At 37.3% G+C, this 16897-nt stretch overlaps 1 protein-coding gene across 1 annotated transcript; it reads right to left on the bottom strand.

The window, feature by feature from the left end:
• Window positions 1-13337: 13337 nt before the first annotated feature.
• On the bottom strand, window positions 13338-14175 carry LOC103714784. The gene has a single exon (XM_008802192.4). It carries the CDS (start codon window positions 14117-14119, stop codon window positions 13439-13441), a length of 681 nt encoding a protein of 226 aa, XP_008800414.1. The 5' UTR covers window positions 14120-14175; the 3' UTR covers window positions 13338-13438.
• Between the last annotated feature and the right edge of the window lie 2722 nt (window positions 14176-16897).

Genomic DNA, 16897 nt, shown 5'->3' with positions numbered 1-16897 from the left:
ACACCAACACATACTCAATGTTGCTCGTGCACTCCATTTCCAAGCTAGCCTCTCTCTTCAATTTTGGGGAGATTGCGTACTTACAGCCACCTACCTTATCAATCGCCTCCCAACTCGACTTCTCTTAGGCAAGTCCCTTTATGAACTTCTTTTTTCTTCCAAGCCATCACATTCCCATTTGCGCATTTTTGGAAGCTTGTGTTATGCTTCCACTAATGCTACTGTTGACCCCCTAATGGATTTTGATGAATACAAAATACTAGAGTTTAATTCCATTTATCTTAACAATTTACTTGAGGATTTCAGGTGATTAACTAAGAATATTGTTAAGAAATGTCTAGGCAAGTTCCCATATTTTTCAAGAATTTATTGAAGAATTTTTGAGTTGAAGAAAACAGATCAGGGACAGCCGAGACGTCTCCGGGTCGTCTCAGAGACGTCTCTGGCACAAACAGGAAGAATTGGCACGTCTGGAGACGTCCCCGGCACCTGGCGAGGCGTCTCGCAGGGTCGGAGTCGACTCCCGACACTGCGGAGTCGACTCTCTCAGAGGCGGCAGAAAGGCCGATTTCAAGGGATGCGCGCGAGTCGTCTCCACAGGAAGCGGAGTCATCCCCGCAAGTAAAAAGCAGACTTCCCGAGTCGTCCCCAGAGAGTGCGGAGTCGACTCTCTCAGGGTATTCCAGAGGGTGTGTTTTTCGTTGACAGAACTGCCGAGACGTCCCCTGAAAGAGCGGAGTCGACTCTCTCAGAGAATTCCAGAGGACATATTTTTCAGAGATAAAACAGCGGAGTCGTCCCCGAGGCAGCGGAGTCGTCCCCATGCAAAAAGCGTAAACATCCCGAGACGTCCCCGTAAAGTGCCGAGCCGACTCTCTCGGAAAAATAGAAAAACAAGAAGTCAAAGAGTCCTTCTGCGGAGTCGTCCCCGTAAAGCGCAGAGTCGACCCCAAACAACGTCAAAAGAAAGTTTATACAGCCGAGACGTCTCGCGTTGAAGCGGAGACGTCTCTGGAGCGCCTGGGACGCAACTGACACACTTTTGCAGGTTTGTTTGAATTTCAAACGGCTATATTTTTGTGTCTAACGGATCTATTGCTTGTAGGGCTATAAAAAGGAGCTTTTAAGTGCCTTTAAACAACTTCTCACCAACCAAACACAAGATCATTCAAGAGAGAAGAAAGAGAAAGAGGTTCAAGGGAGTTAGTGCTTTCAAGAGGAGAAATCAAGTGCATTCAAGCTTTCCCATCTGATTTCGTGCTCAACTACTCACTCCCACTCGGCATTCAAAGCTCGCATTCAAGCAAACGTGATCCACATCGGAAGAACCACCATCACCCACGCTTCCAACGGCAAAAAGGGTTCTTCCGGTTTTGTTGTTTTTCATTGATATATTCGCTTTCTTAAGAGCTTTCAAATCTTTGTAAAACATTTGATTATTGTGCTTGTTCCAGTCAAGGGACTTGGAACAAGGGATAGGCGTCCCAAGCCTAGGTTAAATTGGGGGATTGTAGGGTTCGTTGTTAGCCCGGGGTAAAACAACGAGTTGGGTAGTGCACTCGCAAAACTACCGGACTGTAATCTGGAGGATTATAGTGAAATTTCCAAGAGGTCTTGGGGAGTGGATGTAGGTGCTGGGGTGCACTGAACCACTATATGTTTGTTGTGTTTGTGATGCTTTTTGTCATTGTCTAACTTGCTCACTTACTTACTTAGATAAATTGCTTGCTTAACTCTTATCCGCGCATCCTTTAGTTGCAAGCATATTCAATTTACTTAATCAAGTCTCATTCAATAAATCAAACTGTTGCTAAGTTTAAATTCCACTGTGCATCTATACAACTTAGCATAATTAATTGAAAAGTATTAGAAGTAGCCTAAAAGTTTTAAAAGACCTAATTCACCCCCCCCTCTTGGGTTGTATCTACTGGGCAACAAGTGGTATCAGAGCCGGTGCTCTATAATTTCTTGCCTTGTGTTTTTGACCTAACCGTCAAAGAGCCAAAGATCATGACAACTCAAATAGATAGTTTTCTAGGAGAGGGACAATTAATTGATAGACCTCCACTATTTAATGGCATAAACTATACACATTGGAAAGCACGCATGCGCGTTTTTATACAATCGCTTGATTATAATTTATGGAGCATTATAGTCAATGGAATACACACAAACACTAATCATAATGAGAAAATGGCTCAACAAAATTCAAAAGCCATGAACCTATTATATTGTGCATTAGATAGGAATGAGTTTAATTGCATATCTTCTTGCATAACTGCTAAAGACATGTGGAATATGCTAGAGGCTAAATATGAAAGCACTAACATTTTTAGTGAATCTGAAATTAGCTCTAAAGAAAAAGAGAGACAAGGTGATATTGAAAACCTATGCCTTGTGGCACACAAGGACGAGGTATGTATTGAAATGCAAAGTGTCTCCTCTTCTGAATATGAAGTATATGATAAACTTGAAAATGATTTTACACTTGATGAGTTACATGATGCATTTCTTGATCTAATGAAAGAACATAAGAAACTCATTTGTAAAAACAAGAACCTGAAGAATGAAAAGAAAATCCTAGTAAATGAAACTGAAATCTTAATTAAGAAAAATAAAGAACTAAATCAGAAAAATCAACTTCTCACTGAAAGCCATGATAAACTTAAGAAAAATAATGAATTGCTTTCAGAAGATGACAAAAGATTAACTAAAGAAGTTGACAAATTAAAACCTGTTGTTGAAAGATTTACTTTGAGCTCTGAAAAGTTGAATCTAATGATAAATAATCAAAGAGCTGAATTTGATAATATTGGATTGGGATGTCAACCTTGGTACACCCAAAAATCTTTCAAGAATATGTTTGTTAAAACAGTTTCTAATCATTTTAAAATAGATTCTTATAATGCTGATAAACAGGAACAAAGGTTATGCAAAATCTCTTCTGTTCCTCAATCTGTACATTACAAATTTGATAAACCTAAAAGGCAAAAACAGAAAACTGAAGGGTTATCTACCACTCATGTTAAATCCATGTTTGTTAAATTTAATAAGAAGATGCAGAAATACACTTCTTGTAGTCCTAAAATCTGCAAGCCTATGGACAAAATAGCTATTAAGAAAATATGGGTTCCAAAAGGAACAATAATAGCTAACCTGCAAGAACCCAAAAGAGCTTGGGTTCCTAAGTTGAAAATCTAAATATTTTCTGCAGGTGTGTCTAGCACTCAAGGCTCCAACAAAAGATGTTAAATTGGACATTGGGTGCTCTAGACATATATTAAAGAATGCAACTTAAAATATACTTAAGAAAAGTGACTAAAATGGAAGAAATAATGAAATTAGTAATTCTTGCATCCTCTCATACTGAAATTGTTTTATTAGTTGATTAAAACATAACTTGCAAGTATTAATCATTTTTTTCTTGTGATATAAGTGATATTTCTGATATGAAAAGAAAATATATCCAAATCACTCCATCTTTCTAGATTATGCTTTACTTATAGATGGATAATTTGGTAAATCAATTCTTCTAAGAATAACTCTATGAATTCTCTATATGCTTGACTGAGAGTTTTTATCCATGGCATTATTGTTCATTGATCATAGATATGAAAATGTGTACTTGGTATATCTTTGAATATATGCATTATAAATACTATGATCAAAGAATTCTTTTTGGCATATAAAATTAACTTATGCTAGTATGGACCTAATCTCAAAAGATCTTGTCATTGGTTTACTTAGATTATCTTCTGCAAGGTCAAAGTTTGCTATGCATGTTAACTAAGAAAACAAACAAGAATCAATTTCTAAATCTAAAGATGTTGTTTCCATCACTAAGTTTTCACAAGCTTACATTGGATTTGTTCTTGGCAAGTAAAATTAAAGTATTTTCTGCATTTGCTAAATCTTGTGAAAGGGATCAAATGAAAAAGGTTTGCAAACTATGAAAGTAAAAGAAGTATCATGGCATAGTCTTGAAAACCAATTTTTTATTAAGATTGTGCACAGAAAATAATATTGAATACAATTGTTTCTGCACCAAGAATACCATAATTAAAATAGGATTAATAGAATCCTTGAAGAAATGAAAAAGGCAATGATGTATGATCGTCATATACTTAAATGTTTTTTTTTAAAAAGCTATCATCATTGCTTGTCATATATATGGTTTCTATTAGATCTATTTTTGATGAAAACTCCATTTGATCTTCTGAAAAATAGAAAATGATCTGTTGCATATCTTTCATATTTTTCAGTAGTATATGTTATGCTTGATATGGTTTCTTGAAAACAATGCCAAATCTGATAAAGATATTTCTATCTTTGGATATCATTCATCAAGCAATGCATATAGAACATTCATGAAAAGATTCTAGTTGTAGAAATATGAACTCATTTTATTCTTTATGAGACTAATGATTTATTATCAAGATACTAAAATTAAATTATATATGTATATGGTTAATCTTTTACATATAACAATCTGAAAACTTGTTAATAATTAGAACTAAATTGAGTTTTTCAGAAATACACTTAATGAAGTAAAATTGATGATTACTAAAAGACTAAATTAAGAAAAGATGAAATAGATCTTGATGAAATTCTTGCATGATTAGAAGTAAAGATCACCATTATCATTTGCTTGCTTTATGAGCTTTATATTCTATCAAATGAATGTGTAGAATGCACTCCTAGGTGCTTATTTTATTAAAGAAGATATATGTTAAATAACCACCATATTTGAAAACACTCATTACAAATATGATAAAGCAATATATGATTTGGAACAAGCATCAAAAGCATGATATAAAAGCTTGAGTAACCTTTTTGATAGAAAGTAATAGTGATAAATCTATGCATCAAAAATAAGAATTTGTGATATCTTATTTGCTCAAAGTATACATTGATGACATCATCTTTGGTTCTACAAACGAGGATTTATATGAAGATTTTACTAAGCTCATGCAAGGTGAGTTTGAAATATGTATGATGAATGAATTAACATTTTCTCTCAAACTCCAAATTAAGAGAAACAAGAAAGAGGATCTTCATTGACCAAAGTTAGTCCACAAGAAAACTCTTATAGAAGATTGGCATGAAGAAGGTATTCTATGACCTCATCTTGTAGAATTAGAGAAGGATGAGCAAGGTAGATCTATTGTTTTTAAAAGGCTGTATTGAAGCATGATAGAATACTTACTTTATCATACAGCTAGTAGACCAGATTGTATGCTCATTATGTGCAAGATTTCAATCTAACTCTAATGAATCATAATTTATTGATAACAAATAAATCATAATCTGAATTTTGATAGAAACAACTGTTTAAGATAAGTTGATTAAAACTTAGCTAGCGTGTCTTAGTGATAATTATCTTAAGCAAATAAAATCTAAACTAAATTATTTTTGAAAATAAGAAATTGATTTGACCTTGATAAATCTTCCTATTGCCTCACATGCTTGTCCTTGAACTATCTTGGTTAATGAAACTATCTCTTTAGTTCAAGTGATATGTGCTTGCTTATATTTAAGCAATCTCTTGAGTAAAGTGACTCAATATTCAACTATTGAGTCATCTAGTTAAAAATATGTTGGAAGAATGTTTTGTATCTTGAAGAAACTAATGACTTTCCTTCTAGAAAGAAAAGAATTTTGCTAATAATGCAGGATCCTTGAGCAAGAAAATGAGAGATTTCAACTTGAATGATATCTCCATGTAAGATACGACAAACATTCGCATGCAAACAAGAGAGAGGACTTTCTTCAGCCAAAAGTTTATACATAAGAAATCTAGTAGGTATTTGACTTGAAGAATGCAGAATGATTCGCTAATTTTAGATACCTCTCTCATAAATTAGCTGAGCAAAGTCATTAACTTAAATCTTACTATGGCATGATTAAAGTCTTTAATTATTAATTTCTTGATATCATGTCTATATATGTATTGATTGACTTATGCTTTTAGAAATTGGTTCATGGTTTGCCCAAACTAAAATATATCTTTGCTTATATCATAACCATGAATTACACAAGTTTATGCTTAAAATTTTGATTTAAAATAACTTGTGAGAAGCTATGAATTCTTGAGCATAATGAAAATGTTGTTTGCATGATATACATCTATATGATACATAAGATTATTTCTTTATTCTGCTCTTTCATGTAAATTACTTGAGAATAATAAAAAGAGAGAGAGATAAAGAAAAGAAATTGGACATTATTCAAGAGAAGTAAAATCTAAGTAAAGGCAAATACTCCAATCTTAAGGAAAAACAAAACAAGCATAATATATTCGGCACATTTGTGAGACTTGTGTAAGTATTCTTTTGGAAGGATAAAATCCATAATGAATTACACTTAAATAAAGAGAATTTGAAGTAAATATTTTAACCTTTCTATATTGCTCATCATAGGGATGGTGCCAATGGGGAGGCTAGTGGTAGTACCCGGCACTATTTGACCCAACTATTCGGTGTAGGATATATTAGGGACGGCACAAGAGGGAGGCTAGTGGTAGTACCTCGTGCCCCTTCCAACTCCACCGGATAGGGAGCAAATAGAGTATAGAGCATAAGAAAGTAAAAATGAAAGACAAAGTAAATGAAAGTATATAAGAAGAATCAAGTCAAATTTTTAATCACTTGAAAATACATTTTAAGGATGAAATCAGTGTAAAATTATATTTAAATAGGGGGAGTTTATTTGAAAAGAATTGATTTTGATCCTTGATATGCTTTTTTTTAATATTTTAATGCATGACTTAACACATGATATATTTTGCATGTGGCATGATGTTCTGAATTATGGATTCTCAATATTTTGTAATGCTCCATGCTTGGATAATTTGATTGAATGTTTGAAATACTATATGAAGTTATTTTATGGTATTATTGAAAAGAAATTTTAAATTTGTCATTCACAATCATCTTTGAAATCTGAAAGTTGAATAAATTTGTAAAAAGGAGAAGAGAAGTATATCTCTAATTAGGCAAATGAATTGATTTTGTTTTATCTTTCAACTTGCCTAACCTTGGTATATAATGTTCTAATTCATACCAAAACTCAACATAAATACAAATATTCTGAATATGCTCTTATATGTTTGAAATATGTGTTTTCAATAGTAATGATTTAAGATGAGCTACAATGTGGAAGATACATATCTCAAATTATGATTTTGAAAGCCTCTATTGAAAATCTTTATGAAATTCAGAATCTGATTTTGTATAAAAGCTTAAACTCAATATGATTTCTAGATAAAAACTACAGTTTAAGAAAAATAAAGAAATTCTGATGCCTTGATTGTTTGCCCCGATACGCATCTGAAACATATCATTTCTTATCTTTAAAGTGTACTAATATTGGTCCAAATGATGTGTCTTTCGATGATCTTGATTGCAAACAAAAAAAATTTCTAAATATATTATTTTATTTTGATATTAAAAGATTTATTGTGCTTCATGTATACATTGCTGAAAAACTATGATTAAGAATTTGAGTTCTATAAATATATATACCTCAATGATCATCTATATGTTTTTCTCTCCTACACTCTTAAAGACTTCCATCAGAATATATATAGAGTGAATGATCTTAAAGCTAGAAATATTTCAGCTCACTCAAATGATTCTAAAAGAAAGAAAATGTAAATGCTTTTGAAAGAAACTGAGCTTCAAATGAATCATTTTCTGATTAATATTTCTATACATTTTCTCTAAGATTAAGAGAAAGCATAACTTGTTCTTGAAGGATTAGAAAGAGTAATTGCTACAAAATTTTGAATAACACTAGATTACTCTACATTCTCGATATCATAGAATTTCAGTTTTATTCACATTTATCACTAAAATCTGAAATTCAACAATAGAAAAGAATGATTAAAGAAGAATGCATCTTTTGAGGGGGAGCTTTAGATATTCAGTATCTCATACCTTGATTTTTATGGATTGATTTTGATGAACCTCCTTATATTGCAAGACTTGCTTTAATTATATAATAAGTTTATACCTTGAGATGAGTTCTATAAAGGTTGTCTTATCTCAAACATTGAGTCTTATGAAAATAAGCTGAAACTTATAGAAAATATATTTGTTTTGAGATTGACAATTTTATTGAACATTATCTTCAAATTCTAAACTCTTAAATGGAATGATCAATTGAGGGGGAGAAAGAAAATCTCAGAAGGAGAGATCTTATGGAACTTAATCGCATAAATCCATAACTAAAGGAGAGAGAAAGAATACTAAATGAAAAGTGATCCTAATACTCTCCAATATGTATCATCTGCAATTTAAATCTGAAAATCTTTATGATACACCTTGAGGCTTGTTAATTGGATAATATATCTTATGCATAAAAGAACTTTGAAGTCATTAAGAATTAATGATCCAACATGATGATATGTTTTTCAAGTATATAAGTTTTGATCTTATACTCTAAAAATTAATTAAATTGCTCTCATGTTGATAAAATACTTAATATATTGGGCAAAAGATCTTAAATGAACAAGCTTTCATACTTATTATTGAAGAGAGGTTAGATTTCCATTCGTGCTTTCCTTGAATATCATTTGTGGTACTTCTTGAATTAACTTAAGAAATATTCCATCTATACTTGAGTTGAAAACTATCCTTGGAATCACATTAGATGTGCTCTCATCATAATTTGCTCTGAAATTATCCAAAATGGCTCTGATCTATGCTCATTTATCTTTTTCTAACATTATTGCCTTGAGCATTCTTATCTTTGTGCTTAATGTTTCACTATCTTTTTGATGTTGTCAAAAAGGGAGAGAAATATCTGAGTATATGCTCATAATGCTTTATGTGTTGCATTTACTCCAAGTTTTGTCAAAAAGGGGGAGTAGAACCAATATGGAATGCAAAATGCAAATTTAAACTCATACTTGAAATTTTAATTAGAATCAACAAAATGAAAAGATAAAATTGAAGAATATTGGCTTTAAGACAATTGTCCTTCTGGAAAAGAAAGGAGGAGTCAAAAGTATTTGGTTTTTAATTGTTGTTAGCATCAATATTTCATTAATTTACACTTTAACTTGATTCAAATCTAAAAGTGATAGATGATATGCCAAAATTGCTCAAAGAGCTACTAAGATCAACACTTATGCATAAGGATAGAACTGACAGTTGACTATATTGAATTATGCATACTGTATCTAGCTCTAACCAAAACACAATAATTGTACATCTGATCAAATACTGTGTATATGTTTAAATTTTAAATTTTGCATATACTCAGTGTTTTGTCATCATCAAAAAGGGGGAGATTGTTGACCCCCTAATGGATTTTGATGAATACAAAACACTAGAGTTTAATTCCATTTATCTTAACAATTTACTTGAGAATTTCAGGTGATTAACTAAGAATATTGTTAAGAAATGTCTAGGCAAGTTTCCATATTTTTTAAGAATTTATTGAAGAATTTTTGAGTTGAAGAAAACAGATCAGGGACAGCCGAGACATCTCCGGGTCGTCTCAGAGACGTCTCTGGCACAAACAGGAAGAAGTGGCACGTCTGGAGACGTCCCCGGCACCTGGCGAGGCGTCTCGCAGGGTCGGAGTCGACTCCCGATACTGCGGAGTCGACTCTCTCAGAGGCGGCAGAAAGGCCGATTTCAAGGGATGCGCGCGAGTCGTCTCCACAGGAAGCGGAGTCATCCCCGCAAGTAAAAAGCAGACTTTCCGAGTCGTCCCCAGAGAGTGCGGAGTCGACTCTCTCAGGGTATTCCAGAGGGTGTGTTTTTCGTTGACAGAACTGCCGAGACGTCCCCTGAAAGAGCGGAGTCGACTCTCTCAGAGAATTCCAGAGGACATATTTTTCAGAGATAAAACAGCGGAGTCGTCCCCGAGGCAGCGGAGTCGTCCCCATGCAAAAAGCGTAAACATCCCGAGACGTCCCCGTAAAGTGCCGAGCCGACTCTCTCAGAAAAATAGAAAAACAAGAAGTCAAAGAGTCCTTCTGCGGAGTCGTCCCCGTAAAGCGCAGAGTCGACCCCAAACAACGTCAAGAGAAAGTTTATACAGCCGAGACGTCTCGCGTTGAAGCGGAGACGTCTCCAGAGCGCCTGGGACGCGACTGACACACTTTTGCAGGTTTGTTTGAATTTCAAACGGCTATATTTTTGTATCTAACGGATCTATTGCTTGTAGGGCTATAAAAAGGAGCTTTTAAGTGCCTTTAAACAACTTCTCACCAACCAAACACAAGATCATTCAAGAGAGAAGAAAGAGAAAGAGGTTCAAGGGAGTTAGTGCTTTCAAGAGGAGAAATCAAGTGCATTCAAGCTTTCCCATCTGATTTCGTGCTCAACTACTCACTCCCACTCGGCATTCAAAGCTCGCATTCAAGCAAACGTGATCCACATCGAAAGAACCACCATCACCCACGCTTCCAACGACAAAAAGGGTTCTTCCGGTTTTGTTATTTTTCATTGATATATTCGCTTTCTTAAGAGCTTTCAAATCTTTGTAAAACATTTGATTATTGTGCTTGTTCCAGTCAAGGGACTTGGAACAAGGGATAGGTGTCCCAAGCCTAGGTTAAATTGGGAGATTGTAGGGTTCGTTGTTAGCCCGGGGTAAAACAACGAGTTGGGTAGTGCACTCGCAAAACTACCGGACTGTAATCTGGAGGATTATAGTGAAATTTCCAAGAGGTCTTGGGGAGTGGATGTAGGTGCTGGGGTGCACTGAACCACTATATGTTTGTTGTGTTTGTGATGCTTTTTGTCATTATCTAACTTGCTCACTTACTTACTTAGATAAATTGCTTGCTTAACTCTTATCCGCGCATCCTTTAGTTGCAAGCATATTCAATTTACTTAATCAAGTCTCATTCAATAAATCAAACTGTTGCTAAGTTTAAATTCTACTGTGCATCTATACAACTTAGCATAATTAATTGAAAAGTGTTAGAAGTAGCCTAAAAGTTTTAAAAGACCCAATTCACCCCCTCCCCCCCTCTTGGGTTGTATCTACTGGGCAACAGCTACCAATCATTCCAAGTTTTATGCCTGTGCTAGGCGTGGTCTTTTCTTAGGTTATCTATATGGTGTCAAGGGTTACAAAATTCTTAACCTTGACACTCGTGCAATCTTCATTTCTCGGGACGTTGTTTTCTATGAAACAACATTTTCCTACCACAATCATTCTCCTAAAACTTCAATTGTGCTTCCTCGCCCCATTCCTGAACACGTGCCAACTTCCTCCTCACCTCCACCCGAGACCACCACTGCTCCTTCGACCCTACCACCGCACCTTTCCAACCCAATGCGATCTTCACAGCCACGGCAACAACCAGGATACTTGTAGGACTATCATTGCCATCTAGCGTCATCTCCTAAATCTTCCCAATCATCCACTATGCGGTCGGATCTCCAGCAGTCAGGTACTTCTCATGATCTTTCTTCATCGCTCTCTTATGATTGCTTGTCCGCCACTCACCGTGCTTTGCTTTAGTTATATCTTCCTATATCGAACCTCGCACCTTTCAGCAGGCTGTTAAACATGCTCACTGGCGTGATGCCATAGCTACTGATATTCGAGCACTTGAGGAGAACAATACTTGGACAATCACTACTCTTCCTCCTAACAAGCATCCAGTCGATTGCAAGTGGATTTATAAAATCAAGTACAAATCCGATGACACTATCGAGCGTTACAAAGCTCGCTTAGTGGCCAAAGGTTATACTCAACGAGAAGGTTTTGAATACCACGACACATTTTCTCCTGTAGCCAAATGAACTACTATTCGGTGCCTTCTGGCTGTAGCAGCTATCAAGAATTGGGAGTTGCACCAACTTGATGTCAACAACGCCTTCCTTCATGGCGACCTCCATGAGGAAGTATACATGTCCCTTCCACCGAATTTCTCTAGTCAGGGGGAGCATCAGGTGTGTTGTCTCAACAAATCCCTTTATGGCTTGAAACAAGCCTCTCGGCAGTGGTTCTTTAAGCTCTCGAGCACTCTTCAGGAGCATGGCTTTATACAAGCCTCACATGATTATTCTCTTTTTACGCAGATACACAGTACTTTTTTTGCAGCTCTCCTTTTTTATGTCGATGATATTATCATCGCCGGCAATGATAATGCTTCTATTGCTAACCTTAAAGCCTATATTCATGGTTGTTTTAAGACTAAAGATCTGGGTCCTCTTAAAAATTTCTTGGGCTTAGAAGTAGCTCGTACTTCCAAAGGAATTTCTTTATGCCAGCATAAGTATGCTCTAGAAATTATTGTAGATTGTGATCTTCTTGGCTCCAAACCCACCACTTTTTCTACGATTTTCTTTGTTTTGGTGGATCTTCATCCTACTACCTTCCTTGCTTCCTTCAACTGGCTTTGGGTTGATCAAATCCCACTTCACCCTACCCCCAACTAATTAGCTGCCCACAGAATCAAATCCAATTATGCTCAATTGTATCATTTAGCTCATTTCTCTATTTTTAAATCATGATTCAGTAACCTCGATCCAATTCCACCAACTCCTAGTCATTCAAGTCGAGCTCATCCGCCCTCGTACATACCATTTGATCAATTATAGGCTCAATTAAGCAAGATTTTATCTAATTTCATCAAATATTAACTTTCTAGTTTCTTGAAAATTGAAAGAGGTGTAACACGGAAAACTTCAATTTGCAGTTTTTGAGCAAAAGCTCCACTTGAGATATGTTGGAAAGTCCTAATTTTCTAAAAGATTCTGGTTCGAATTAATGCAGTTTTTTATAGTACAATACAATGCAATACAATATAATGTATAATATAATATAATTATCATCATTACTAATCTATTATAATGACCATGCATATAATATTATTATGTTATAATAACATTATAAGTATTTTGACCCCCAACATATCATTGACTTATCACCAAAAATAAATAGATTTGCACCAGTCTTTGGTCAATCGTAGCATCATACGTTACGTTTTTCCAAAAGAAAAATTTCAAAAGCCAACCGTACTGTCACTGGTTAATTCACGGCACTACATGGAGCGGCGACTTTCTGTGTGACTAGAGGAATGACTCTGGCCGTATTATTCATGAAATACGGAGTCCAAGAAGATGACCACCGCAAATTACGGTCTACGTGGGACCCTACTTGAGAACAAAAACGAGATGACAAAATTTCGTCTATCAGTTAATAAATATCCGCCGTTTGAAATCTTTATGGAAGAATTCGAGTGGAACGAATAAAACATAATCTCGTACGATCCCAGCACCTCCTCCACCAGGAGAAACAAACTAAACAAACTATAAGCTTTGTGTTCCTTTTTTGGGGGGGGTTATAAATAAACTGTCTAAGAATTGACAAAATACCTCCGTTTTATTCAAGAACGCACACAGATAAACCTGTCCGCGGCATTCATAAAGTATATAATAGTCTATAATTAGTACAAAACACGATCTCAACCTCCATATTTAGCCTTGTAGTCACTCCAAAGCTGATCCACTGTCTTTCCAAGAAGCTCCACAAAGAAGTCATCACTGTAGCCGTTCTTCATCTTGGCGTTGAGTTGAGCCACAAAACCAGTCTTAAGGCTGTCACAGTAGTCAAGGAACCGAGCAGTGACATCGTAACCTTGATCCCACCGGTCTCCCTGCCCCGGCTTAACCCAGTGGCTTGGAGCATACCCGGCCTTCAGCCTCACGTAGTCCGCTATCCCTTCTATCAGTCCTCCCGGCGCGTTGCCATTCCCGTTCCACTGCCAGACATGGGTCACCTCGTGATAGAGCACGCCGGTGATCTCCGTCTTCACGTCGCCGGAGTAGCCGGCGATGTAGTTGGCGCTGACATGGATCCCGTTGTTGCTCGTGTATGCGACGCCATCCATGGTTTCGATCACCAGAGTGATCAGCTGGACATCCTTCCTGTCCCCTTCCGATTGCTCGAAGATCGACGTCCATACAAAGGAAGAGGAAGCCGCCAGCACTTGCTTGCTGTAGTCGAGACCGATCTCGTTGTCGAAGCGGGTGCCGCCGGGGGTGCCGGTGGCTTTGTTGCTCGCCTCGTATTCGACTGCCCTGGCGGTGTCCAAGGTAGCTGAGGCCAGGAGAGAAGCAATCATGAACAGAGCTAGCAGTGCCATTTTTTTGCTTTCCTCTTCACTTGTGAGGAACCATCAAGGGGGGATTTATGCTTATATTGTGGGGAAGTGGCAATCTGAATGCATGGGTTTGGCTAGTCTCACGGGTCTGCTTAAATTGACGAAGTCATAGCCTTGACCAAGTCATCGTTGACGCCAAGTGTGTCCCATATGACTATGTAACTTGACACATTGGTCGTGGAGCCCAGGGCTCAGACCAATGCAGGGAGGAGGTTATCGTCAAGGTCCCTGTCACCGGCCGACTCAATTTTTCTTTGTTTTTTGTTCACATCAAGAAACTTCCACTTGATAAAAAAACATCACGCCGCTCGTGAATCGAGAGATTGTGACTATTCCTCGTAGACCATCGGCCGTTCTGGACTGCGACTATTCCTCCCAAACCCTAATTGCAGTTTCGTAGATTTGCCCCTTTTTTTCCATCACGATCGATCTCCCCGTAGGTGGTCCAAAACTCTAGATCCTACAGTGGATTGGTCTTTTCGGCCTTCGGCGACTTCAGCATTTGGCAAGTTTGATGTGCTTTGTCTTAACTTTCGAGATATCCGCCTCCTCGGAAACTCTAGAACTACAGCTTATTGTAGGTCTTCTTTATCCTCCCTTCTTTTATTTCTCTAGGTATTACTCCGGCGACTTTGATTTTTTGCTTATTTTTTTTGTTTGTCATATTTTTGTTGGTTTCTGTTGTGGGAATAAAGGGTTTCAGACTTAATTCCACATCGACTGAATAGCGAAAAGGTCGGTGCTTTAAATGGAGGGCTCGATTATCTTTCCCTCATGGGGCATCTTTTAAAGGACAAAACCGTGACGAAGGCCGACCTGTGTCATATCCTGCCCCAAAGCGGACAATACCTTCTGTAGGGACGCAGTCTTCTTTCTCTGTTCCAGTTCGGTAGGAGCTAAAGCCTGAGGTCGGGGTCTCCGACCTCATCATCGGCACGCCAGGAAGGGGCCCTTAACCTCGGTTCAAACCTTCCCGCTGGAAGGCTCATGTTGTGGGAATAAAAAGCCTCGGACTTATTCCCACATTGACTGAATAGCGAAAAGGTCTGTGCCTTAAATAGAGGGCTCGATTACCCTTTCCTTAGGAGGCGCCTTTTAAAGGGCAAAACCGTAAGGGAGGTCGACCTGTATCGTATCCTACCCCAAAGCGGACAATACCTCCTGTAGGACGCAGTTTTTTTTTTCTATTCTAATTCGGTGGGGGCTAAAGTCTACCCGATCTCATCATATTGATGGGGAAAGGTGGATCACCCAACGCATAGGGTTAAATCACCCAAATTCGATAGTAAGCCTGGTCTCGGGGAACGTGATCTCGGTAAGCATGATCTCGGCGAACGTGATCTCGGTAAGCATGGTCTCGGCGAACGTGATCTCGGTAAGCATGGTTTTGGCAGGCATGGTCTCGGCGAGCGTGATCTCGGTCTTGGCTAAGCAAACCTTGATTGACCTCGAGGCCAAGGAAGATCGAGTCAGAAGCTGAGACTGACCCCAACTCCACCGACAGTCAAGCCGGTCTCTAAATCGGAGTGTCTGTATAAAGAAGGGGTCACCAAATCCTCCATATTCGAGATCAAATCCTACAGTCTCCGCCACAACAGCTGTCAAATTTGAATCCTTGCAATCTCAACCGATTGCCAGCTAGCCTGAAATTCCGTGCTATTTAAGGTAATTTATTTAACCCAAGATTTGCGCAATCACATCCGATTGCGAGTAACCACCACACTCCCTCCTATAAAGAGGGAGGAATTTCGGGGGAGAGAAGGACTTCTCCCTTCGACAGAAAAGATTTCTTCATTAAAATATCTACAAATTCTCTCTGATTTAAACATTGGAGGGCCTTCGTCGAATCCCCCGGCCTGGGCTTCTTGCAGGTCTACCGAAGACAGCCGTCCGCTACCGCCTGCGGCAGAAGCTCCTAGTTCGCGATCACCCCCGGGTCCGATTTCCAGCAATAATATTTTCCATTGTTCTTTGATTCATATTGATGCAAGTTGTTTTTTTTGGTATTATTTTTGTTTTCAAAAATCAAATAAAAGGATCCATATCCCCTCCATGAGGTGATGAGCTTTTATGTTTGTCATGTCCCACTCCAAAATCCTTGCATTGGGTTCATTGAAGCACAACTCTGAATCATTTTTCTATTTTTTCAACTGTAATTAACCGCTGTACAATTTTCTGCATGTCTGAAACTTGAGTCTAGATCTTGGCAAATAGGTTGAGACAATTATTTTACAAATTAAAGAGTACGTTAGAGTTCATAAGAAATTACTTGCAGGATATAGGGTCCGTAGACCATGTAGATTCACTTGAATGCATGGTAGCTTAAGTGCCATTCGTTGTCTATAAGAGAAAAATAAAGGAGCCCTGCCTCTTTGGAGACATCCGATAAAATTGGAACCATATAAACCCTGCAACACAGTTATTGACAAAACAACCATAACAGACTTGATTTGCCTAGTTCTGCATGGGCTGCAATTATTTGGATTGAATTAGTGACTGCTATAATGGCTGTTGTTTGCCAATATAACGGGAAACAACTGTCAATAATAGTATTTTTTGCCTATTACTGCTCACTGAAATATTTTCTGCAGCTTGTATTAAGATTTGAGTGTAAAAACATTATTAAATCAAGTGGAGCGGATGAAATATTGAATAACAATTGTTATTCAAGCTTCCATTATTAAAATATGACATAATAGAGTTTCTTTTAAAGCTTTCTCTATACTATTTTGCTAGTCATGAAACCTTGACCTCATAGTC

Source organism: Phoenix dactylifera, unplaced genomic scaffold (assembly GCF_009389715.1).
Source record: "Phoenix dactylifera cultivar Barhee BC4 unplaced genomic scaffold, palm_55x_up_171113_PBpolish2nd_filt_p 000144F, whole genome shotgun sequence".
In the NCBI taxonomy this organism is placed as follows: Eukaryota; Viridiplantae; Streptophyta; class Magnoliopsida; order Arecales; family Arecaceae; genus Phoenix; species Phoenix dactylifera.
Note: the sequence above shows the minus strand (reverse complement) of the source record. Positions and strands in the feature narration are given on the sequence as shown.